The sequence below is a fragment of the Oncorhynchus keta genome, chromosome 21 (genome assembly GCF_023373465.1).
Source record: "Oncorhynchus keta strain PuntledgeMale-10-30-2019 chromosome 21, Oket_V2, whole genome shotgun sequence".
In the NCBI taxonomy this organism is placed as follows: domain Eukaryota; kingdom Metazoa; phylum Chordata; class Actinopteri; order Salmoniformes; family Salmonidae; genus Oncorhynchus; species Oncorhynchus keta.
In genome coordinates, this window is record NC_068441.1 from 18,143,979 (window position 1) to 18,170,072 (window position 26,094).

The following is a 26,094-nucleotide window of genomic DNA, read 5'->3' on the forward strand; positions in this document are numbered from 1 at the left end:
CTTCGAGGCAGTTTGGAACTCATAGTGAGTATCGCAACCATGGATAGACGAGTATTACGCACTTCAGCACTCTTCAGTAAGGCCATTTTACTGTCAATGTTTGTCTATTGAGATTGCGCGGCTGCGTGCTCCATTTTATACACCTGTCAGCAACAGGTGTGGCTGAAATAACCAAATCCACTAATTTGAAGGCGTGTCCACGTACGTTTGTATACATAGTGTAGATGTTCCGTTTATCAGGTCCCAATCTCCAATGACTGTAATGACTATTTATTTACAAGTTAATTACATTATTATTTTTGCTTTAGCACCATCTGTACCTGATCTAGTCTCATGTCCGGAATTATGCCGTTTGGAGGAAGATACTTATTGAGAGAGAGAATAGAGCAGACCCAGAGGTTCTGACTGGAGGTGACAGGATGGTCAATTTACTTTGTGCTGTTATAATTTATGCTATCAAACCCTGTGATTTCAATGGAGTAGTTCCCCATCATAGCAAATAGCTAGCAAAACAATCCAAGCAATGTTCGCACGCCCTACGTGGCCTCGCAGCTGCTGGCAGGGTCACAGAGGGGCAGCATTTATACCCATCCACAAAAAAAAAACATTTTGTGTCGGAGGAAACACCATACACCTGGTGACCGTGTCAGAGTGCATGCTCCTAGCCGCCACAGGAGTTACGACAGCGCGATCGAAGAAGGACATCCCGGCCAGCCAAACCCTGCCTTAACTCGGACAATGCTGGGCCAATTGTGTGTCGTCTCATGGGTCTCCCAGTCACGGACGGCACGGGTCTCAAACCAGCATCTGTAGCAACATTACATTACATTTACATTTAAGTCATTTAGCAGACGCTCTTATCCAGAGCGACTTACGACACTGCAACCACTGCAGTGTCGTAAACCGCTGCCCCACTCGGGAGGTGCCATCTACAAAGTTTTTAAAGCTTATCAAATTGCCTTGCACAAAGTATCAATATACTAAAATACTACACAGGACTCAAAGAATTTCTTTAAAACGTTAATTGTATTTTTTGATCACAGAAACAATTAGGAAAATATGGAAAAAATAAATAAATAATTAAATGTTAATTATATAAATTAATATAATTAATATAAATTAATTATATAAAGCAGCCCGTGTAATCATCTGCCAGAGAGTAGCCCCAATGTCACTCCTGCTCCCGCTCTTCCCCCCTGGCGCTCGAGGACACCATGCTGCCCTGTATTTCGTACTCCTGCCACCATCATTTACACACACCTACCTTCCCTCTTCACGCACAACAGCGATATTGAACTCACCTGGACTTACTCAATAACCTTATTTCCTCCCCTATATTTGTCAGTTCCCCAGCTCTGTTCCCCGCTGCTGCATTGATTGTATTTTGTCTGTGTTACCCGTGTGCTGACGCTGTCCTGTCTCGTTCTATGTCCATTCCCTATTAAATGTTTCACTCCCCGTACTTGCTTCTCTCCAGCGTCATCCCTTGAAAGAATGCAGCAGCCAACACAGGAAGCATTGGGGAGTACTGGCGTTCCGATTGGTGGTGACGTCGGCCCTGGGTCGCCGCCAATGGAACCGGGGGTGCATAGCCAGCTTGTCGGGCTTCCATGTCCTAGCTGGCTTGAGAGGTTTCCTTGCCTTGGTTGGCTCAGCAGGTTTCCATCTGAAGTCATGCTCCACCGGATCATCGGGCTCCCACGCTGCAGCGGGATCGACAGGCGTCCTTGCCTCAGCCGGATTGTCAGGCTCCTATGTCTCAGCCAGCTTTCCAGGCTCCCACGCCCCTGCCGGTTTGTGGGGAGTTTACCCCCAGCCGGCTTACCCAGCGCCCATATCTCGGCTGGTTCGCCCAGGTGGGAAGCCTGGTGGCGCCCTTAGAGGGGTGAGTACTGTCACGGCTGCTCCCGCTCTTCCCCGATGGCGCTCGAGGGAGCCTGGCTGCCCTGCATTACGCACTCTTGCCACCATCATTTACGCACACCTGCCTTCCCTCGTCATGCGCATCAACGATATTGGACTAACCTGGACTCACTCAATCACCTGTTTATTACTTCCCCTATATTTGTCAGTTCCCCAGCTCTGCTGCATTGATTGTATTTTGTTTGTGTTACCCGTGTGCTGTATCGTTCTATGTCCGTTCCCTATTAAATGTTTGACTCCCCGTACTTGCTTCTCCTCTCCATCGTCATCCCTTGACACCCAATGGGCCTGAGCCCCAAGTAATACATTTGGGCCAGATAACTCTCACCGGAATTGGCCCGAGCCTTAAATAATACATTTGGGTCAGATCACTCACACCGGAATCGGCCTGAGCCCCAAGTAATATATGCATTTGGGACAGATAACTCTCACCGGAATCGTCCCAAGACCCAAGTAATACATTTGGGCAAGATAACTCGCACCAGAATTGACCCGAGCTCAATCCCCGCATCCTATCCATAAGTACTACTGCCAAATGCGATCCAGACTCGGGCCACATGACGTCGGCCGAGTCTCACTCTCAGCCGTGTGCCGCGAATCTCAGCCGGCTAGCTTTAAACAATATATTTTTGAAACAGGAAAATGTACACATTTACCACACTTTTATGAGCATTTAAAACTTAATCCATGAATAACATAATATATATCATTTATATATACTTTTTTACCAATCACAAGTGGGGCGCAGCCCCTAACACCCTAATGGGCAGCCTCCACTACAAAGACCCTATGAGCTTTGGTGGTATCCACAGTAAAAAAAAATTATGTGGCTCAATATTGTGCCATAAAAGATCAAACAAATGCATATGTTGCCATATCATGGCATGAATCTTAAAGAATCTGTGATTGGGTACTAAAAAGTAAAGTAAGGCCATTGCTCTCAACTATAGAACTGTCTGAAGAAGAGAGTAAACAAAAATAATGCAAAACATGATTGAATGTGGCCAAACATTTGATGATTGTAAACTAGATGGGTCCACACCGGTTTATAAAAATGTTTTATATGACAGCTGAGCAGCATTATAGAGCAGCAGTTCGGAACATGGTGTATTGGTGGAATCTAAACAACACATTACAGTTAATTAGGAAGAAGCCTCCAGCCCTGCCTCCTCTTTCATCTCTGTTCTTTCCTTTCCTTTCCTTATCATTGACAGAACACAAAGCTATTTCACTGGGGGAAAGCTTTTTGAGCTACACAATACTAGAAAGGCAATGTTAGGTCAATTTGATTTTCTATAACAGCCAAATGACTTGCAGTCAATTGGTCTACGTAGAGGTAAAAGCTGAAAATCTTCGTAATGTGTGAGTCACTGTGGTCTTTGTGGTTTCTTATACCTCTCTTTTTACAGGGGTCACAAGGCTTCAGAAAATCCAAATTGCAAGGTTAAAAAGGTTCAGAATTCAACAGGCAATCATTGTTCTCCATATAGATGGAACAAAAGCACGTCTACTTAAACTTTTTTCAGGATATCATTCGTATATTGCTCGTAACAGCGCCCGATGTAATTCCAAACATGTTTTCGGAATCACAATGCATGGTTGCCACATTACATGACCCTGCATGTAAAGAAGACACATATCAGATAAATCAGGAAGCTGCGCTGACAAAATAGCAAAATAACATCAAATGAAACCACAAAGAGGGTAGGCTTCGGATTTGTTCATAATCATTTATATAACTGCTGAAAGCGGCCCTGAAATAAAGCCCAATGATTGGTGGATGTAGGCACCACCAAAGCCCATATTCCTGCCAATATCTATTCTTACTTCCTGTGAGTCAAGCCCAGCTGTCACTAGCAGACGTGGACAGTGCACAGAAAAGCCTCAGATCAGCTCCAACACACAGCTTTTTCATTCTCCACTAAATCTGCCCCCTGTGTTATGATCCACTGAAGTGAATCAAGCCATCAAAGTAAACATCTAAGATGACTTATACTGTAGTCTGAAAGAACTAGAAAGAGACTAAACAGACTACAAGCCAAAACAAACAAGAATGCTGTATGTAAAACTATGATTTCAAATATTTCACTATCTGATCAGTCTTAACGAGATGTGGGTTGATAAAATTGAATCAGTACATTGACCTATAACAGAGCAGAGATGCAACTACAGTGCGTAGCCACCACACAGTATTTGTGTCTGTGGAATTGGAATAACACATGATGTTCAGTATCCGTGAGCCCTCTGCCCCTGGTGTGCCTAAACAGTGATTATTACTATACTTAACCCTGTAATGGAGAGATGTTCCTATCAGATCCAACCAGCAGCACATCATGTGACCACATCCCATTTCTTGATTCAAATATTTTAAAAAAGGGCTTTGTTCATCCCACATTGCCCTTTAAACCCACAGAGTTTAAATTTCATGGTGTTACCTCGCTCAGACTTTGCATGCATCAACAAATGGTTGTGTGCCACTTCCCTGACTGTGTCAGTGAATGAGAGATTGCTTTGACATTTGATGTGGTTAGCTTATATGTAAAATACCTCATGTTGTAAGATCTGGCATACACCAGCAACGCCTAGGCAGAGGAATGGACCCTTCAACTTGATTTCCTTTTTCATATTGAATTGGTTTCAAATTGGTTTGGTTTCATATCGAATTACCAAGATCACGTAATAATGATCTCATAACATCAATTTAGTCAAATTCATCAATTTATCTTGTGGTATTTACAAACAATTTAGTAAACTGTATAAAGCATTAAATAACTAAATCACTCATGCAAAATGTATGCTGACAAAATGTGTCCTCTCCATTGGAACTGTTTCTAATCGATTTTTGATTCTGTTTGCATTTACACCCTGATCCTGTGGAGGAGAGGGCGGCGTGGGTAAATAGGATTATGGCTAGTTCAATGTAGAAGGTTAAACTCTGCCCTATGACCTAAAGAATTGACATGGAATACATTAGAGCAAGCTACAAATCAATACAAAATATCCTTTGGCTTGTGTCTTCTCCACAGACTCACACATGACATGAACAGCAATTAAATACATCTGAAGCATTTGGAATTCAGCAATAATAGACAATAGAGTGTTGCCACAATGTGCACATAAAAATAGGTGACTAAAAAAGTCTCTCCACGTGGGGGGTACTTATACAAAGTGGCCAGCTAGACAAAAAAAGAGCCACTAGGTGTTCAGTTGCTCTGGCAGAGTTGACTCACAGAAAACAAAAGAGAGCAAGATGTTTTGGTGAGAAAACATATGCCCACAGTTGGACAACGCTGCCAAGAAACATTGAAGACAGAGCTGCATTGGAATGCAAAAAGGAGTATACTGAACAACATGACAAACTATTGCTGTGTATCTATACCATGGCAATTTTATGTGTATATCTGTGGGAAAGACTTCCAACCTGGCCCCTCATACAATCATGGCCATCTAATAATCCCATGATTCCAATTGGAAAATGAACCCCTCACCTCTCCACTGTGATAGCTGATGTGTGGTGAGTAGTCATGCTTAAAATGGATTAACCAGGTAGGTGCTTTACATTGGTGCTGGATGTGGTGAGTTTCTCAATGTAAAATGTTTTGAGATCCATTGAAAATACTATATACTGTAAATGCAATCTAGGATCATCTGTATAATTATACTTTTTTATATAGATATTTATATACACTACCGTTCAAAAGTTTGGGATCACTGAGAAATGTCCTTGTTTTTTAAAGAAACGCACATTTTTATGTCCATTAAAATAACATCAAATTTATCAGAAATACAGTGTAGCCATTGTTAATGTTGTAAATGACTATTGTAGCTGGAAACGGCTGATTTTTAATTGAATATCTACACAGGCGTACAGAGGCCCATTATCAGCAACCATCACTCCTGTGTTCGAATGGCAAGTTGTGTTAGCTAATACAAGTTTATCATTTTAAAAGGCTAATTAAAAACCCTTTTGCAATTATGTTAGCACAGCTGAAAACTGTTGCCCTGATTAAAGAAGCAATAAAACTGGCCTTCTATAGACTAGTTGAATATCTGGAGCATCAGCATTTGTGGGTTGGATTACAGGCTCTATATGGCCAGAAACAAAGGATTTTCTTCTGAAACTTGTCTGTCTATTCTTGTTCTGACAAATGAAGGCTATTCCATGCGAGAAATTGCTAAGAAACTGAATATCTCGTACAACTCTGTGTACTACTCCCTTCACAGAACAGCGCAAACTAGCGCTAACCAGAATAGAAAGAGTGAGTTGGAGGCCCCGGTGCACAACTGAGCAAGAGGACAAGTCCATTATAGTGTCTAGTTTGAGAAACAGACGCCTCACAAGTCCTCAACTGACAGCTTAATTAAATAGTACCTGCAAAACACCAGTCTCAACATCAACAGTGAAGAGGCGACTTTCGTTTGCTAGGTTGCACAAGAAAATATCAATCATGCATTCCCTGGATATGTCAGATGAAATGGCTTACTTTTTTAACATAAAACTACAGGCCCCCAATGCATTTATAAACTGGCAGTGATAAAAAAAAGTTAACATTGAAACCTGAGAAAATCTATCCAAATCAATGTAAGAACATAGGGGCATGCTAATTTAAAAAAGGACTAGTCATTATTAGCCTGGTTCTGTATGGAATGCAGGTACATTATGGGACCCATGTTAGGTCATTATCTCCTCAGGTTGGTGCGACCAAATCATGTGCTGATGCCATTTCCAGAGCAGCATAGATCTAGTGGCAAGTGACCTTACTTTCCTGACTGTATGCTTTCACTAGAAACATCATCGTCCCCAGACATTGTGTAGCGGACATGAGTCAGACTCATGGTCCTGTGATGAGGTATCCCTGACTGCAACTTCAAAATCAGTGTTACCCTCGTCAAATGGTCAACATGTTGGTTTTTCCCATGGGAGACTAGGGTTCATTTCCTGCCCATGACAATGGTGCCCAACTGTGGCAGGATCTCTCATGGGGGAGGAGGTCAAAGGGGGGTGAATGTAGAAGATATACATCTGGCTCATGGTGTCGAGATGATGTAGCCCTGCCGCCGGCGACTTCAAAATGAGTATCACCCTCGGTTCAAGAGGAAAGTGTCAAAGTCTTCACCCCCTCAATTGGTTATTGTGCAGTTATTGATGATTTGCGTGAAGTTCAACTTTCCTCAAACTTTTCATCTCAAACCTTCCATTGAAAATGAATGACATAATATTTTGTCACCATCTATTGCTTTCAGTGACCAGTTGGTTAGATTGCTCAGCCACTGTATTTCAAACGTCTTATTTAGCAGAAAAGTTATTTTAACATTGTATGAATGGGACACGACAGTCAAGAGGCAGCCTATAGATTACATCTGTGAAGGCCAACGTGTGAATGTAGCTTGCTTCAAAAAATGATGGGAAGGTCGGCTCTTTTTACTGACTCTGATCTTTTTGACTTGTGCAGTCAAAAGAGCGAATGTTTCGACTCATTTCGTTCGAGTCGTGACCACATTTACATGCACACCAATATCCCATCATTATTCGGGATACTATTGTGTTTTTGAGTTGACGCATATAAACATCATATCCATTTTACAATAACCCTCATAGCTCCTATCCCGATTTTCAGAAATCCGAACAAGATACCTGGGATTTGCTGATCATAGACTGGATACTGTGGCATGTAAAATACCTTATCACATTTGATGTTATTTTTCGCGGTCTGCGCAGGCTCAGTTCAGATAGGAACAGCAATAGTTGGAATAGGAACTGAAAGTCATTTTCAAAGATGTTCATTTCCTTAATTAAAACCGGTCAACAAACTGATGTAATATGGACATTTTGCACGGAAAAATCTCCCCAGTCCCTAAACTCCTTTGTTCAGCGAGAAAAACAGAAATGAAAGGCAAAACTTTACTGATGTCAACTAGATTGTTGATGATTTACTCAATCAATTTATTACATTATTTTGGTGAGTAAGGCTTTATTTAGTATTCTAGAGCGCTAAGTAATGACAGAAGAGAAGCTGCATGCATCTAATTATAGACAAGTTGCCTAACAAATATCCAACCTAATGTCGGAAAATTATAAACAGAGAAATATCTAAATGATGCTTACATTTATTAGAATTCGCACCGAATGTCATAAAATCTTTCCGCAAACTAGGCAAATTAGGAATATTCTACTAATTCATGGATACAGAAATGCTCGTTAGCGGGATATGAAAGGTGCATGTAAACTGCTTCTCCAGTAATTCCATTATCCGGAATACTGTGCACATGCAAAGTGCTCGATAATGCCCAGAGCATACAGGACCTCTACTGGCAAACATACACTGGAAACTCGAGAAATTCATGATTCTACAAGCCTTGTTCACATGTTGTTCACCTTAATGGGCCTATATGAGCTGTCATTTGGGACCGATACTTGTAAAATCGTGATTTAATCTACGTACATTTGTTGATTGATTGGCAGCCTACATTTGAAACAAGGCCTAGTTGTGGCCACAATCGGACTAGATGGTGAACGACTATTGGCAAAATGCATTGCTTAAATGCCATGAGGGACCAGAGCACCCCAAACGGTTCGTTTTCGAATTCGAGTTTGTTGAGCAGAGGCTGTGAATGTTTTGGTTCTACAAAGATCATAACATTCAATAATCAATTAATGGATTCATTATTGTACCATATGATCAATTATCGGTTCTTAATATGCATTTGTCTTCTCTATGCTGCCTGCTGCCTCAGCATGATCGATTTTGCCTGCGTGCATATATGACAGACAGTTGTTGGTCTAAGCACGTCTCCGGAGTCACCAGAGGAGCGCATATTAATACTGCTGTGGAATTAATTGCGACCAGCAGGCCAAACGAACGACTAAAATGAAAGAGTTACTCAGTACAACGAATAATGAGTCAGTAAAAAGAGTCTATCAAAAATAACTATTTGATAGCGAACTACACATTATTAGCTTCAATGCTGTAAAATCTTGCCAGATCTTTGAGTGTCAGGCAAATAAACAAAATCTACTCTCATGGTGAATGTGATGTAGCCTTGTTTGGATAAATAAATGCTATTGATCCACATCTTATATGTAAGCTTAAGGCAAACCCTTTGGAGCCCATGTACAGCCTTCGATTATGTTTATACAATATGCAGCAGTACACAACGCCTCGATCTTATCAGAAAGTTGCAGCATCCTGTGATTAATCTGTTTCCCACTCACCATTTTAAGTATTATATGTGGGAGATATGTACCTGTTCCAATTGTCTTTAACCACAGATAATAGGCTATTGTTAATTTGTTTTTACTGGAAGTCTGGTCCTGACTATGGAGAGCAGTTGAGCTAAGGATGTGAGTCGCCCAAGCGCCCTAAACATACCGGTAGCCTATACTGTAGCTGAATGCCATTATTCAAAGGCAGCAACAGAAAGCGATCTGTTGCTGATTTATATCACATTGCAAAACATGGTAGACCAAAAGTAGTAGGCTAGTGGTATGGTAAAAGTAATAACAGTATATTCATAATAATCATAACAAAATACTAACAAGAAGAATAATATTACTTCATTTTACACTGTAAAGCTTATGGACCATTACAAATAAATAGCTTGATGTGTGTGTATTTAACCCCCCCGCCCCCTCCTTCACACAACCCTAGTTGGGTATCATATCGGAGAATGCCTGCAGTCAAAACTGAAGCTGCGGAGGAATATCATTTTAGGGTCTTAAGGAAACCATTCACTCCATCGGAAGGGGCAAAAGTTGAGACAATCGTATGTGGATATGATACATATTGAATGCTATGGTTCATAATATGAGCGACCAACATTAAAAGTGCTTAAAATGTACACGGACTGAGCCATCTGCTTTCCACACGCGTCTCTAAAATGATGACCTCACGAATGATGAAATATGTGAGAGGCTTTTGTATCCTACTCTCACAGATTGTTTTATGCAGAAATAATGACTTACCAACAGCTAAATCCAGTAGATCTGCGCACAATAGGAGACACAAAGAGAAGACAGTCATCTTTCCCTTATTTTGCAATGAATCCCAAACTCCATCCGCGTTTACATGCTCCCCGTTTTTCGGCTGTGTAATCCCCACCATTCCAAAGGTATGAGATCGAGAGGTGCCCACAAACTATTCATGATGCAGTTTAAGTATAAATGGGAAATATCAGAAGTTCGCCACAAATACACTTAAATTACAGCAATGAGGACCAGTATTCGTCTAAAGAAACGACGTAATACGCTAATACAAAATATTGTCCTGCTAGACAATCAACGTTAAGCAGTGCAGTCGAGGATTAGAAAAAACAGATAGGTTGCATGAAAATCTATGTTTCTCAGTCAATGCGTATCGCCCTCTCTCTCACTCTCTCTCTCTCTCGCTCGCTCTCCTGCGCGCTCTATCATCCTGCCCTCCAGACACAGACGCACGCACACAGTCACTCTTGATCACTCGCTCTTTATTTCGCACAATTTTCCTTAATCCTACCCTGTCCCCAAACCCTTCCCCTCTAATTCTGCCCACTAAGCCGATTTATTTCTGCAGGATTTTGTTTTTACTTAGTGAAAAGGTTTTTTTTAAAGATTATTATAACCTCCCATATACCGTGATGATTTACAGTTAACAGCAATGAACGTGGATAGTTTCAACATCTTTATCTGCCACTCATCATGGACAAGAGTATTATTTTACCCCGATTTGTACCTGCCCCACTATTCGTTTTTTAGTAGCCTGTGTGCCATGCTACTATTTCAATGATGTCAATTTCAGTCCCCTCCTTTACTCTTTTTCACGAGTCCTTTCAAATACAAATTAGTCATTGAGGTTATTGTGGATTTTGTGTCCACAAATACATTATTGGTAAGTGATCCATTGTCCATTTCTGTAAAATAATACACAATAGAGTGACTCGGGCATGAGCATTACCATGCAATTCTCTAGGGTTATGTACTCACTGCAGGTGCTCACAAAAATAGTTAGGAGTTAGATTTTTAACTCAGAGACAGCATTTCCACTAGAACAAATGAAGATGACATGGTAGTATAGCCTGGTGTAAAAGGACCAGGTTGCTGCTTTCACACTGTACAAAAACAGAAACACCTGAAGCTGCATCAAGGTCCACACAAGGTGTTCACTTCCACCCACGTACCAGGTTGTAATCCTTCAATATTATGGAGCATAAAGTATGCACTTTGATATATACCAGTAGAATAAACAACAAATGGTGGCTTATTTATCCTTTCTGGTCAGTGTATTCTATAAAGAGATTTGCATCTTGTATGACCTTCCCTATACAACACTTCTCCCCAAAATGAATTAGCAAGAAGAGATGTTACATAAAAAGAGAGAACTAGAGGCTGCTGGGATAAGGTCTGCAGTACTAATGCACTAAGGCTGTCTAGGATAAGTTCTGCAGTACTAATGCAGTATCACACATCTCTAGAGGGCAGTGTAAACAGCAAATTATTGAGGCAACAGAGTCAAACGTGTTCCTGTCTATATGGCACCTGCCCCATGAACAAAGAGGGGTATCCAGTCTTTAGGGGATACACATCTTCCATTGTTGTCATGTATGGTGTTGCCAGCACAGGTTTCATAGCAATCAACATTAAGTTAGGGGACACAAAGGGAAGCCTTTGGTTCGATAAACCATAAATGGTGTTTATTCCTTTATTTGTGAACTGAAGGACAGCAAAATCCTGTTTTTTCTTGTCCCAGATATCCTAGTCATAATAAAAAAAGGCAATATCATGTTTTCATTGACACCTGTACTAAAAACGCACTTGTATACCGCAGGCATAACTTTACGCTGTCAGCTACCTCACTATTTCACATAACTGCCGCCAGAGAGTTTTCTCCTATACGTCAAATGAGATGCACAGAGACACCATTAAAATGTGTGCAGACTCGTTACAACTTCAGCTTTAAGCACAAAGTGATTTTGTCCGTCTGTGACCAAGATAAGTGGTCTTGTTTCAATTCTATAAATTGATTTAGTGTATTCCCACCTGAGAATATCCCAGCGAGATGAAACCACAATGGTTGCTTTCACAAGACTGTCATCTTTTTCACCATATCATGTCTCCCAGGCTGGTCGTCATTCAGAGGAGAAGCAAATCGATTATTTGTCTGGATAGGCCAGAAAATGTGACACGTCACTCCCTATGCAAATGTGGGGTGTGAAACCAGACTCTTCAAGTCAGCTCAGTTGAGAGAGTGGAAGAGGAGAGCAGACAGATGGGGCTTCCTGGCACTAAAAGGCATGGGACCCTACGGCGATCACAGAGCCCTTTGTACACCAAAATATCAGTCGGACCCAGTCCAGAACCGCTCAAAGTCCCGCATATAGGGGATTTTCAACTATTGTGTTTGTGAAGTTCACATTTTATTCAAATGTGTAAATTTCAACCAGCAGTAAAATGTCATTGGTTAAACTCTAAGATGTAGAATTTTGCATCAAAGAACACATTCCATACTCAAAAGCAAGGGAATGAGTGCAGTATAGTATGCCTCTGTCCTTTCCTCCCTCTTACTGCTGACACTCACAGCTTTGAGGCTCTTACATGGTGCAAATGCTAATTTTCAAGCACATGTGAGAGGAAGAGTTGCATGCATATTATGTATGGGGGACGACTCAGAAGTCTGCCAGCAGGAAACACATTGCAATGTTCCCATACCATCACCTAAGATTAGGACTGATTTCTGAAAATGGAACGAGATCAGGCTTGAGGGGTTGACCAGGTCAGAACCAGCTGTAGACATGCTGGAGCTGAAACATTTTACGTCAAGCAGCCTGTGTAGGTACAGACAATAAAACCTTGATGTCAGCTTAAGGTTTTTCCTAGACCCGCTACCTCACATGCTACCTCACGTGACCTGTAGAAAGGTATTATGCTTTATACTGTTTTTGTGATAGTCATGTACATTTGATTGAGCTGTGGCTATTTCGCTAACTGAATTAGTTTGTAAGACCTCTATTAATTGGAAATATTACAGGATGATCTAAATAGATCATTTAAATGTCAGCATTACAGATGCACTTGAGCATCTGTACTAATGTACCCTAATGGTATTTTGTACTCTCCTGTACCTTCTTTCCTTTTGTCAAACCAGCTGGATGTCTTCAACTGGTCTTAATCACATGTTAAAATCCTAAATCACAGGCTGTGTCACTGGAAAAGCCTCCCACTCCCACTGGTTGGGTTGGCCTACATGGGAACTCTCAAGAACACATGTATCTCTTTGTGATGTCAGATTGGGGTGCAGGGGATGGCTTTATAGGGCCAGATTCAATCATTCCTGCTATAGCAATCTTTACACAGTTCCTTTTTGACTGCTGGCACACATACAGTATCCATCTTACTCTGAAGGTCTCAACAGTATTTACAGTGTCTAAAACAAAAAAACAAAAAGCAATTTATTTGTTTACTAGGAAAGGTATGTTATTGCTCCTGATTTGCATAACTGTGCCATCTGAGCTCAGAGTGAATTTGATATAATACTTTTTTTTATCAGATAAGGAAAAGTAACAGTCTAGAGTATAGTGTATGATTCATATTTTGTTAGGACATTTTCAAATGCAAAACCTTAATAGTAAATGAAAATCAACAATCACAAGCTTCTCATACAGTTGAAGTCAGAAGTTTACATACACCTTAGCCAAATACATTTAAACTCAGTTTTCCACAATTCCTGACATTTAATCCTAATCCTAAAATTCCCTGTTTTAGGTCAGTTAGGATCACCACTTTATTTTAATAATGTGAAATGTCAGAATAATAGTATAGAGAATGATTTATTTCAGATTTTATTTCTTTCATCACATTCCCAGAAGTTTACATACACTCAATTAGTATTTGGTAGCATTGCCTTTAAATTGTTTAACTTGGGTCAAACGTTTCTGGTAGCCTTCCACAAACTTCCCACAATAAGTTGGGTGAATTTTGGCCCATTCCTCCTGACAGAGCTTGTGTAATTGAGTCAGGTTTGTAGGCCTCCTTGATCGTACACACTTTTGCAGTTCTGCCCACAAATGTTCTATAGGATTGAGATCAGGGCTTTGTGATGGCCACATTTTTGCAAGGTTCTAACTGGCATTTCATCAGGAAATCCATGTTGTTATTAAAATTAAAATAGTCTGTGATAGTTGATTAGTGGCAATCCACTGGAAACATGAGGTGTGTTTCCATAATGTGGGATGCTGAACAGATTACAGGCAGTTAGTGTAACGGCTCTCTTCTATCTCCTCCTCTGACGAAGAGGTAGAACAAGGATCGGACCAAAATGCAGCGTGATGATGATTCATGATATTTTAATGAAGGAAAAACTATACATACAGAAACTACAAAAATAACGAAATGAAATAACGAAAACCGAAACAGCCGTATCTGGTGCAAACACAAAGACAGCAACAATCACCCACAAAACACTCACAGAATATGGCTGCCTAAATATGGCTCCCAATCAGAGACAACGATAATCACCTGACTCTGATCGAGAACCGCCTCAGGCAGCCATAGACTACGTAGACACTCCACAAAACCCCAAGACAAAAAACACACCACAATAACCCATGTCACACCCTGGCCTGACCAAATAAAGAAAGAAAACACAAAATACTAAGGCCAAGTCGTGACAGAACCCCCCTAAGGTGCGGACTCCCGGACGCACCTCAAAACCATAGGGAGGGTCCGGGTGGGCGTCTGTCCATGGTGGCGGCTCCGGCTCGGGACGTGGATCCCACTCCATAAATGTCTTAGTTCCTCCCCCTCGCGTCCTGGGATAGTCCACCCTCGCCACCGACCATGGCCTTGTCGTCCTCACCCAGAACCCCACTGGACTGAGGGGCAGCTCGTGACTGAGGGGTAGCTCGGGACTGAGGGGAGGCTCGGGACTGAGGGGCAGCTTGGGACTGAGGGGCAGCTCAGCACTGAGGGGAAGCCCAACACTGAGGGGAAGCCCAGCACTGAGGGAAAGCCCAGCACTGAGAGGAAGCTCAGCACTGAGAGGAAGCTCAGGCAGGTAGTTGACTCCGGCAGATCCTGGCTGGCTGGCGGATCTGGAAGAGTCTGGTTGACTGGCAGATCTGGAAGAGTCTGGTTGACTGGCAGATCTGGAAGAGTCTGGCTGACTGGCAGATCTGGAAGAGTCTGGCAGACTGGCAGCTCTGGCTGCTCCATGCAGACTGGCAGCTCTGGCTGCTCCATGCAGACTGACAGCTCTGGCTCTGGCTGCCATGCAGACTGACAGCTCCATGCAGACTGGCAGCTCTGGCTCTCTGCAGACAGGCAGCTCTGATGCAGGCAGCTCTGGCTGCTCCATGCAGACTGGCAGCTCTGGCTGCTCCATGCAGACTGGCAGCTCTGGCTGCTCCATGCAGACTGGGAGCTCTGGCTGCTCCATGCAACCTGGCAGCTCTGGCTGCTCCATGCAGACTGGCAGCTCTGGCTGCTCCATGCAGACTGGCAGCTCTGGCTGCTCCATGCAGACTGGGAGCTCTGGCTGCTCCATGCAGACTGGCAGCTCTGGCTGCTCCATGCAGACTGGCAGCTCAGGCTGCTCCATGCAGTCTGACAGCTCAGGCTGCTCCATGCAGACTGGCAGCTCAGGCTTCCGCTGAACAGGCAGGAGACTCCAGCAGCGCTGTAGAGGAGGAAGGCTCTGGAAGCGGTGAACAGGTGGGAGACTCCAGCAGCGCTGTAGAGGAGAAAGGCTCTGATAGCGCTAGACAGGCGGGAGACTCCGACAGCGCTGGAGAGGCGAGGCGCACTATAGGCCTGATGCGTGGTGCTGGCACTGGTGGAACTGGACCGAGAACACGCACAGGAAGCCTGGTGCGGGGAGCTGCCACCGGAGGACTGGTGTGTGGAGGTGGCTCTGGATAGAGGTGCAGGCGCACTGGAGCTCTTGAGCACCAAGCCTGCCCAACCTTACCTGGCTCGATGCCCACTCTAGCCCGGCCAATACGAAGAGCTGGTATGAGCCGCACCGGGCTATGCACCCGCACTGGAGACACTTTGCGCTCCATAGCATAACACGGTGCCTGTCCGGTCTCTCTAGCCCCCCGGTAAGCACAGGGAGTTTGCGCAGGTCTCCTACCTGGCATAGCCATACTCCCTGTGAGCCCCCCAATAAATTTTGGGGGCTGACTCTCAGGCTTCCATCCGCGTCGCCGTGCTGCCTCATACCAGCGCCTCTCCGCTTTCGTCGCCTCCAGTTCTTCCTTGGGGCGACGATATTCTCCAGGCTGAGCCCAGGGTCCTCCACCGTCCAGTTCGTCCTCCCATGTCCAGTCCTTCTCTCGCTGCACCTTGGGGCGGCTACACTCCCCTAGTTTAGCCCAGGGTCCTCTCCTGTCGAGGATTTCCTCCCAAGTCCAGAAATTCTTGTCGCGCTGCTGTTGCCTGTTACCACACCACTTGGTCCTGTGGTGGTGATTCTGTAACGGCTCTCTTCTATCTCCTCCTCTGACGAAGAGGTAGAACAAGGATCGGACCAAAATGCAGCGTGATGATGATTCATGATATTTTATAAAAACACACCACAATAACCCATGTCACACCCTGGCCTGACCAAATAAAGAAAGAAAACACAAAATACTAAGACCAAGGCGTGACAGTTAGCTTTAGGACAGGTCTTCCATATTTGGGCACTGCACCTCAAGATAATACTAGCAAGGCAGTATTGACCAATGTACCAGCTTTCCTGAAGGTCACCTTTACATTAGTCTCACTGAGTGCCCCTTAACAGGGCCCTCTGTACATCAAACTGATTGAATTATCCTGAAATGTACAAGAAAAGAAAATGCACTGGGCAGAAAAAACCCTTGAGGTTGAGAAATTCAAATACCAAAGAAAAGTGAGCTGAGCTCCACAGTGGGATTTATGTTTATTCCAACTATTTCTCCCAAGGTCATGGCTTATATGTATTCTCAGATGTGTGTCCTGTCTTAAACATCATCCTGAGTAAAATTATATGTATTTGTTGGATATGTCCTCTATTTCTGAGAACTCCATTTGGGAAGTACAACAAGAATTGTGCATCCCTTGCCAACCTTTGTGATGCACTCACATTATTGGAGTTTAACATACTGAACAAGAGGACATAAGACAGGACCAGTATTTTCTCAGTCAATTGCTAGGTTTCCATCCATAGACTACAGATTTTCATGCAAATATTCAAACATCTGCTTAAAGAAAACATGCACATTTTCCCCACCAGTGGTGTTTCAATCAAACATAATTTTGCGGATAAAAATCAGTGTGTGATGACGTAGTGCACACAACATTGTCTTTTTCACTTACATTTTTAGTTCAATGTGTTTCCATTGCATTTTCAGCTCTCACAAAACTGGTGCATTAGATAACAAATGTGCCTCCTGTGGTCTTGGCACGTATGCTCTAGCCAACAGCTCGCAGATACAGTGTGGGTACGCTGTAATGTTTGCTCATCTACATGATCATGATGAGATTATTATGGACAAGAGCAAGAATATTTTTATTTGTCAAATAGCAGTCAAGCATCGATCATCATGTCACCAGAATAAGACCCTCAATATTTATTGGAAGGGAGCATCAAGTTCATCGCTTTGCACTTTCACCACCCTGTGAAGTTCATCATAACTTATTTAATATGTAGCCTAATAAACTGCATGGTTTTCCAAGTCATAGTGGGAGGACCACACACCATATAATTTTGTGACTACAAGATTACTTCAATATGATGGTTATTATATCAATGCTTGCGCATAAAAGAGATTCCACCGCCATTTCTCACATATTTAATTTTACAGAAAAAAAAAGATCTCGAACACACACATTATTATGGTTGGCATTTATACAATTCCTGTTTCCATTACACCCGTTTTTTAAAATATGTTTTGACTTTACTCGCATATAAACTGTGGTTAGAAACGTGGTTATTGATTGGTGTATTCTATAAAATGAGAGAAAACGTGACATGTACAAAACATACCTTCTAAAATGTCATTTTAAAAATATACTGTGAATGTTATGACGAAGGAAAGGAGTGGGCTTCTAGGAATCCTGGAAAGAAGTGCTGTCTTTTGTCAGAGTGGTGCTGCACTGAGCTGCGCTGTCCATGGGGCTGGTCTTATCTCTATTCAGCAACATTGTGTTGTACTGAACTGTCCATGGCGTTGAGCCCATATCTAGTCAGCAACACTGCTTTGATTACAACTGTCTATGATGCTGAATCTGGATCTGTTCAGTAGCATTACATGGAGCTGTCCATGGTGCTAAATTGAGATATTTTCAGTAACACTGCATTTCAAAGAACAGTCCATGGTGTATCTCTCAATGCCACAGACCCCTTAAATTCCCCTTGTGTTGCTACACAATGTTTATGACTGTGATACTTGCCAAGTACAGACTGCCCATGGTTTTTAGTCAATGATCATGGGATGAGGTTGTGACTGACAAATCATCCATTGTTCTATCACTATGCTGAAAACAAATTGAGACAATTCAGTCGGAAGCTCTTATAGGAGAAGATCCCCCACGCACTATACACATTACTTGGCAATGCCTTTTGTCAGCTTCGGTTGCTTGCCTGCATCACAGATCTACATTGGCTTTCATATTTCTCTGCTATCCGTCATAGAATCTCTATCCGTACCTCTGTCGCTGTCTCCGTCGTACTTTATCAGACTAAATGCACTGAAGGGACCAGACCCACTCATCTCGCTCCCCTCATCTTCTTATTGATAGTAAGCAATAACCGCATGAATGTGTGTGCACTGGACCTCAACACCATTAATCCAAACAAAGAAATATGCAAATTCTGCATGCTTCTTGAATTTCCCAGTACTGACAAATTGAGATAATATTAAGCCATCCATAATAGCCCTAAAGCTTATTTTCACGTTAAATGGTCACCCATACTGTGCAATGTTATTACAACCAAATAAAGGAATACCGTAGTCATGTTAAGATCCTGGCATCACTGTTATTATTTGCCTAAATTACTTTGTAGAGGATATTCTTGTACTGTAAATGGGATGAATGAGGGATATCTAAGTGATGCGTTTAGGGATCACTTTTCAAAAACATTACGCAATCTCAGAACATTATATGAATCAACACAAATTATAATTCATTTCAGGAGAGTAAGAGGGAACAAGAAAACGACATCTCCACGCACACAGAGCTGTTCCAGATTCAGAATTTGAGTGTTAATTGTGTAGTGTAAAATGGTCTTCCTGAATAGATATGATGATGGCCATGTTGACAACCAAAGCATCATATCGATTGAAGGAATGATACAGATTTCAAAAGAGAGTGTCATACTTTTCATTTACTCATTGAAACACGGGAGGATAAGTGGGAACCCTTAAGGCCTCAGATGACAGATAACAGGACACGTAGTCATGTTAGTTTTGCACTCATACTATTATGCCTCTTTCCAGTGTCCATATTTTACAGGGGATGTTACGCTCAATAGGCAATCAGGACAATTGACACAATGTGCATCATCTTCATGTCTGGTCTCCCATCTGGATTACTAAGTGTGCTGTGAATGTGTTAATAAGAAACAGAGAAGGAAAAAAGGAGACAAAAACATCAACAACATGTAATGTAACAAAGTGGCCATGATTGGAATTCAGATCTAGATTTATTTTCTCCCCTCACTGTGTTTGATCTCTTCACACCTCTCTGGAAATTTAACTCTGGAATCAATTGACCCTTAGCTAAGCCTCTACCCAGAATTTGGGACAACCAATCGTAGCACTCCAATGGAGAGCAACTGTCGTCCAGTCCAACACCTCAGACAAGCTCACAACACATGAAAGCCATTGAGGGCATTAAAAAAACAAATAGTTTCAATTGCTTAATAATAATTGAACAGTGCATCAGAGGTACTTCCTGAAAAACAGAGCCTGTTGGAGTATCAAATCAAATCAAATGTTATTTGTCACATGCGCCGAATACAACAGGTGTGGACCTTACAGTGAAATGCTTAATTACAAGCCCTTAACCAACAGTGCATTTTTAAGAAAATATATCTTACTTTTTTTTAGGTAAGAATAAGAAACAATTAAAGAGCAGCAGTAAATAACAATAGCGGGGCTACATACGGGGGGTACCGTTACAGAGTCATTGTGCGGAGGCACCCATTAGTTGAGGTAATTGTGGTAATATGTAGTTAGCGTTATTAAAGTGGCTATGCATAGATAATAACAGAGAGTAGCAGCAGCGTAGAAAAGGGGAGGGGGCAATGCAAATAGTCTGGGTAGCCATTTGATTAGCTGTTCAGGAGTCTGATTCAGGAGTCTGCTTTGGGGTAGAAGCTGTTTAGAAGCTTCTTGGACCTAGACATGGCACTCCGGTACCGCTTCACAATTTTTAGGGCCTTCCTCTGACACCGACTGGTATAGAGGTTTTGGATGTCAGGAAGCTTGGCCCCGGTGATGTACTGGGCCGTACACACTACCCTCTTGCGGTCGGAGGCCGAGCAGTTGCCATACCAGGCAGCGATGCTCTCAATTGTGCAGCTGTAAAACCTATTGAGGATCTGAGGACCCATGCCAAATCTTTGAGGGGGAATAGGTTTTGTCGTGCCTTCTTCACGACTGTCTTCATGTGCTTGGACCATGTTAGTTTGATTGTAATGTGGATATCAAGGGACTTGAAGCTCTCAACCTGCTCCACTACAGCCCTATTGATGAGAATGGGTGTGTGCTTGGTCCTCCTTTTCCTTAGGTCCACTATCATCTCCTTGGTCTTGGTCATGTTGAGGGAGAGGTTGTTGTCCTTGCACCACACGGTCAGGTCTCTGACCTCCTCCCTATAGGCTGTCTCGTTGTTGACGGTGATCAGGCCTACCACTGTTGTATCATCAGCAAACTTAATAATGGTGTTGGAGTCATGCTTGAATAGGGAGTACAGGAGGGGCCTGAGCTCACACCCCTGGGGGTCCCCGTGTTGAGGATCAGTGCGGAGGATATGTTGTTACCTACCCTTACCACCTGGAGGCGGCCCGTTATGAAATCCAGGATCCAGTTGCAGAGAGAGGTGTTCAGTCCCAGGGTCCTTAGCTTAGTAATGAGCTTTGACGGCACTGTGGTGTTGAACACTGAGCTGTAGTCAATGAAGAGCATTCTCACATAGGTGTTCCTTTTGTCCAGGTGTGAAAGGGCGGTGTGTAGTGCAATAGAGATGGCATTATCTGTGTATCTGTTGGTGCGGTATACAAATTGGAGTGGGTCTTGTGTTTGTGGCACAATGGTGTTGATGTGAGCCATGACCAGTCTTTGAAAGCACTTCTTGGCTGCAGACGTGAGTGCTACGGTTCGGTGGTAATTTAGGCAGGTTACCTTAGTGTTCTTGGGCACAGGGACTATGGTAGTCTGCTTAAAACATGTTGGTATTACAGACTCAGACAGGGAGAGGTTGAAAATATCAGTTAAGACACTTGCCAGCTGGTCAGCACATGCTCGGAGTACACGTCTTGGTAATCCATCTGACTCTGCGGCCTTGTGAATGTTGACCTGTTTAAAGGTCTTACTCACATCGACTGCGGAGAGCTTGATCACACAGTCGTCCGGAACAGCTGATGCTCTTATGCATGTTTCAGTGTTACTTGCCTCGAAGGGAGCATATAGGTTATTTCGCTCGTATGGTAAGCTCGTGTCACTGGGCCGCTCTTGGCTGTGCTTCCCTTTGTAGTCTGTAATAGTTTGCAAGCCCTGCCACATCAAACGAGCGTCAGAGACGGTGTAGTAAGATTCGATCTTAGTCCTGTATTGACGCTTTTCATTTTTGATTGTTCGTCTGAGGGCATAGTGGGATCTTTTATAAGCTTCCGGGTTAGAGTCCCACTCCTTGAAAGTGGCAGCTCTACCCTTTAGCTCAGTGTGAATGTTGCTTGTAATCAGAGGCTTCTGGTTGGGGTATGTAAATGCCTTGCAAAATTATTCATCCCCCTTGGCGTTTTTCATATTTTGTTGCTTTACAGCCTGTAATTTAAATTGATTTGTATTTGTATTTCATGTAATGGACATACACAAAGTAGTCCAAATTGGTGAAGTGGAATGAATATAATAGCTTGTTTAAAAAAAATACAATTTAAAAGTGGTGTGTGCATATGTATTTACCCCCTTTGCTATGAATACCCTAAATACGATCTGGTGCAACAAATTCCCTTCTGAAGTGACATAATTAATTAAATAACGTCCAACTGTGTGCAATCTAAGTGCCACATGATCTCAGTGTTCTGGAAAGCCCCAGATTCTGCAATACCACTAAGGAGGAGGCACCATCAAGCAAGCGGCACCATGAAGACCAAGGAGCTCTCCAAACAGGTCAGGGACAAAGTTGTGTAGAAGTACAGATCAGTGTTGGGTTATAAAAATATCAGAAACTTTGAACATCCCACAGAGCACTATTAAATCCATTATTAAAAAATGGAAAGAATACAGCATCACAACAAACCTGCCAAGAGAGGGCCGCCCACCAAAACTCACGGACCAGGCAAGGAGGCCATTAATCAGAGACGCAACAAAGAGACCAAAGATAACCCTGAAGAAGCAGCAAAGCTCCACAGTGGAGATTGGAGTATCTGTCCATTTTCAGCCAATCACTCCACAGAGCTGGGCTTTACAGAAGAGTGTCCAGAAAAAAGCCATTGCTTAAAGAAAAAAATAAGCAAAGACGATTGATGTTCGCAAAAAGGCATGTGGGAGACTCCCCAAACATATGGAAGAAGGTACTCTGGTCAGATGAGACAAAAATGTTGCTTTAAAACTATCAAGGAAAAAGCTATGTTTGGCACAAACCCAACTCCTCACATCACCCCGAGACCCTATCCCAACAGTGAAGCATGGTGTTGGCAGCATCATCCTATGGGGATGTTGTTCATCTGCAGGGACTGGGAAACTGGCTAGAATTGAAGGAATCATGGATGGCGCTAAATACAGAGAAATTCTAGAGGGTAACCTGTTTCAGTCTTCTAGACTTTTGAGACTGGGACAGAGGTTCAGCTTCCAGCAGGACAATGACCCTAAGCATACTGCTAAAGCAACACTTGAGTGGTTTAAGGGGAAACATTTAAAAGTCTTGGAATGGCCTAGTCAAAGCCCAGACCTCAATCCAGTTCAGAATCTGTGGTTTGACTTAAAGATTGCTGTACACCAGCGGAACCGATCCAACTGGAAGGAGCTGGAGCAGTTGTGCCTTGAAGAATGGGCAAATATCCCAGTGGCTAGATGTTCCAAGGTTATAGAGACATAACCCAAGAGAGGGTGAAAAGTGGGGGTGAATAGTTATGCACGCTCAAGTTTTCAGATTTTTTGTCTTATTTCTTGTTTATTTCACAATAAAAAACATTTTGCATCTTAAAAGTGTTAGGCATGTTTTGTAATCAGATCACGAAAAATATATATTTTATTTCCAGGTTGTAAGGCAACAAGATAGGAAAAATGCCAAGGGGGTGAATACTTTCACAAGCCACTGTCCAGTCACTGGGAGACACTGTTCTCGATGCACTTATTGATAAAGCCAGTGACTGATGTGGTTTAATCCTCAGTATCATCGCAAGAATCCCGGAACATTTTTCAGTCTGTGCTAGCAAAACAGTCCTGTAGTTTAGCATCTGCTTCATCTGACCACTTTTTTTATAAACTGAGTCACTGGTGCTTTCTGCTTTAATGTTTTTAATCCCAAATTATACTTTTGTTACATTGTTTGCTAGCTCAGTAGTTTAAGTAGTTAGCTCAGACCACCCAACGTTGCTAACGTTAGCTAGCCAGTTAATAACCAGTTTTTTTCTAAATGTATGTTAGCTAATTTATCTATGTTATGAATAAAACTATCATCTTGTATAAAAATAACTTGTAGGGGACTGTTCAAGACTACTGTAGAGGTGTGGTGGTCTTTTCTGGTGTTCTTATAGTCGTCGAAGCATCATCATGGTGGGTGTTACACTTTGATAGTGGATGATCCAGCGTACTTACGGAGGAGGAAGAGACGACGTGCCTGATGAAGAGCTACGGGCCTGTCTACCAGTATCTGAATGAAGTTTTCTTCCTGCCCGTCTGTCTCATCAATGCTCACTCCACTCAAGCTACTGCTGCTGACTGCCTTTCTGAACCGCCTTGACATCTGAAGCTGTGGAAGACCATCAGCCATGAACTGACAGATCCCTACATTTGTTTTTGTTTTCAAGCGACTTTGAGATTCTTGTTTGTAATGAAAAGCGCTATTTATAAAAATGTAATATATTATTATACTACCACTACTACTATTATTATTATTATTATTATTATTATTATTATTATTATTATTATGTGCTGTCGACATCAGGATACAATTTGAGAGCAGTAATGTAACTTTGGCTGCATGCCATCCATTGGCTAGCCACACAATATTTTACCAGGTTCCTGTGAAGCAATTTTAATGACAGACAATGCACCACAACATACGCGAGAGACTCCTGATTAGCAAGGGGTAGTCTGTGTTTAATTTCATTGTGTCTTAAAAACACAGTTTGAGATCAGTGGCAATTTTTGCCAGTGGTAAGAAGGGGAAATTGGACATCCCGGGACAATGTTGGCAGGCATTCCAGGAACAATCATGGGCAAGGGTTCCAGGAAGAATATTCACAAACCTATCTGCAGATTTTTGATATACTGTATGGTATTTAATTTTTAAATGCCATTCAAATATATTGACCCAGTACTACTTTATTTGACACAGATCCTCTGGAATAATATGACATATATAGAATATGACGAGCATAGAATTCCTTAGGAGAATGGATGGCTACACCTGAAGCTCAGTGATACATTTTTAATAAAGCGTTTGGTAAGGATAATAATATATCTGTAAAAACTATTATTCCTCTTTTTTAAAATCTTTTTACACTCTTTCCTTTCGTATCTCACATGACCAGAAGCTTTTTCAGTCTGTCCAGTGGTGAAAATGTTTTTCCTTTTTTCTCTGCAAGGCCCCTGGCAAGAGCTTGAGAGATTCTAATTTAAGTCTGAGAGAGCATGAATGGGGAGGTGAACATACAGTAGCACTGGCAAAGGAAGATGGATTGTGGCTTCCTTGGGAACCTTTTAAAATGAGTCTTTCAAGGGTCATTTTGAAATGCAAGGGCCTAGAACAGCATTTGAATAATAGCTGGGGGGGCAGAGTACAGCATAACCTAATAGGAGGTACCAATTGCACACTTTAAAGAGTTTGTTGGTTGATTGATTTAGCTAACTCTGAGGTCCTGTACTGTCTTTAACAACTATGCTTTCTGCACTTACATCAAGGGACCTGCAGGTAATCAATCTAATATGGACCAAATTAATAGGTAATTCCCCCATCTGCAGCAATTAAACCCTCTGATTCCAGAACAGCTGAATCATGAGTTATCTTCATAAAGCCACCCATACTCACACATATACAACAACAAAAATGTTTTTACAGTGAATACAGAAAGTATTCAGACCCCTTCACTTTATTCACATTTTGTTATGTTACAGCCTTATTCTAAAATTGATTCAATTGTTTTCTTCTTCATCAATCTACACACAATACCAAATAATGAAAAAGCAAAAACATGCTTCTCGAAATTTTTGCTAAATGAAATATCACATTTACATAAGTATTCAGACCCTTTACTCAGTACTTTGTTGAAGCACCGTTGGTAGCGATTACAGCCTTGAGTCTTCTTGGGTATGATGCTATAAGCTTGGCACACCTGTATTTGGGGCAATTCTCCCATTCTTCTCTGCAGATCCTCTCAAGCTCTTTCAGGTTGGATGGGGAGTTTTGCTGCACAGCTATTTTCAGGCCAATCTTGGTTTCATCAGACCAGGGAATCTTGTCTCTCCTTTAGATGCCTTTGGCAAACTTTTCTTCAGATCAGTACCCTTCTTCAGATTTGTACCTCGACACAATCCTGTCTCGGACCTCATGGCTTGGTTTTTGCTCTGACATGCACTGTCAACTGTGGGACCTTATATAGACAGATGTGTGCCTTTCCAAAATCATGTCCAATCAAATGAATTTACAACAGGTGACTCCAATCAAGTTGTAGAAACATCTCAAGGATGTTAAAAATTGTCCAAAGTACAACAAAATAAGTAACAGTTAATAATTAAACAATTGCCCTGTAGCTAGTACATGTAGAACAATTGTATGGTAAAACAATTATG

At 42.2% G+C, this 26,094-nt stretch overlaps 1 protein-coding gene across 2 annotated transcripts in view; it reads right to left on the bottom strand.

The window, feature by feature from the left end:
* LOC118400213 (immunoglobulin superfamily member 21-like) overlaps window positions 1-10,355 on the bottom strand; it is a 285,623-nt gene extending 275,268 nt beyond the window's left edge. Inside the window, exon 1 of one of the 2 annotated variants that reach the window (XM_035796847.2) lies at window positions 9,887-10,355. In XM_035796847.2, the coding sequence (XP_035652740.1) occupies window positions 9,887-10,025 (139 nt within the window). In that variant the 5' untranslated portion in view covers window positions 10,026-10,355. The remainder of the gene's footprint in view (window positions 1-9,886) is intronic. The other variant, XM_035796848.2, reaches the window with a different exon arrangement.
* Window positions 10,356-26,094: the final 15,739 nt, after the last annotated feature.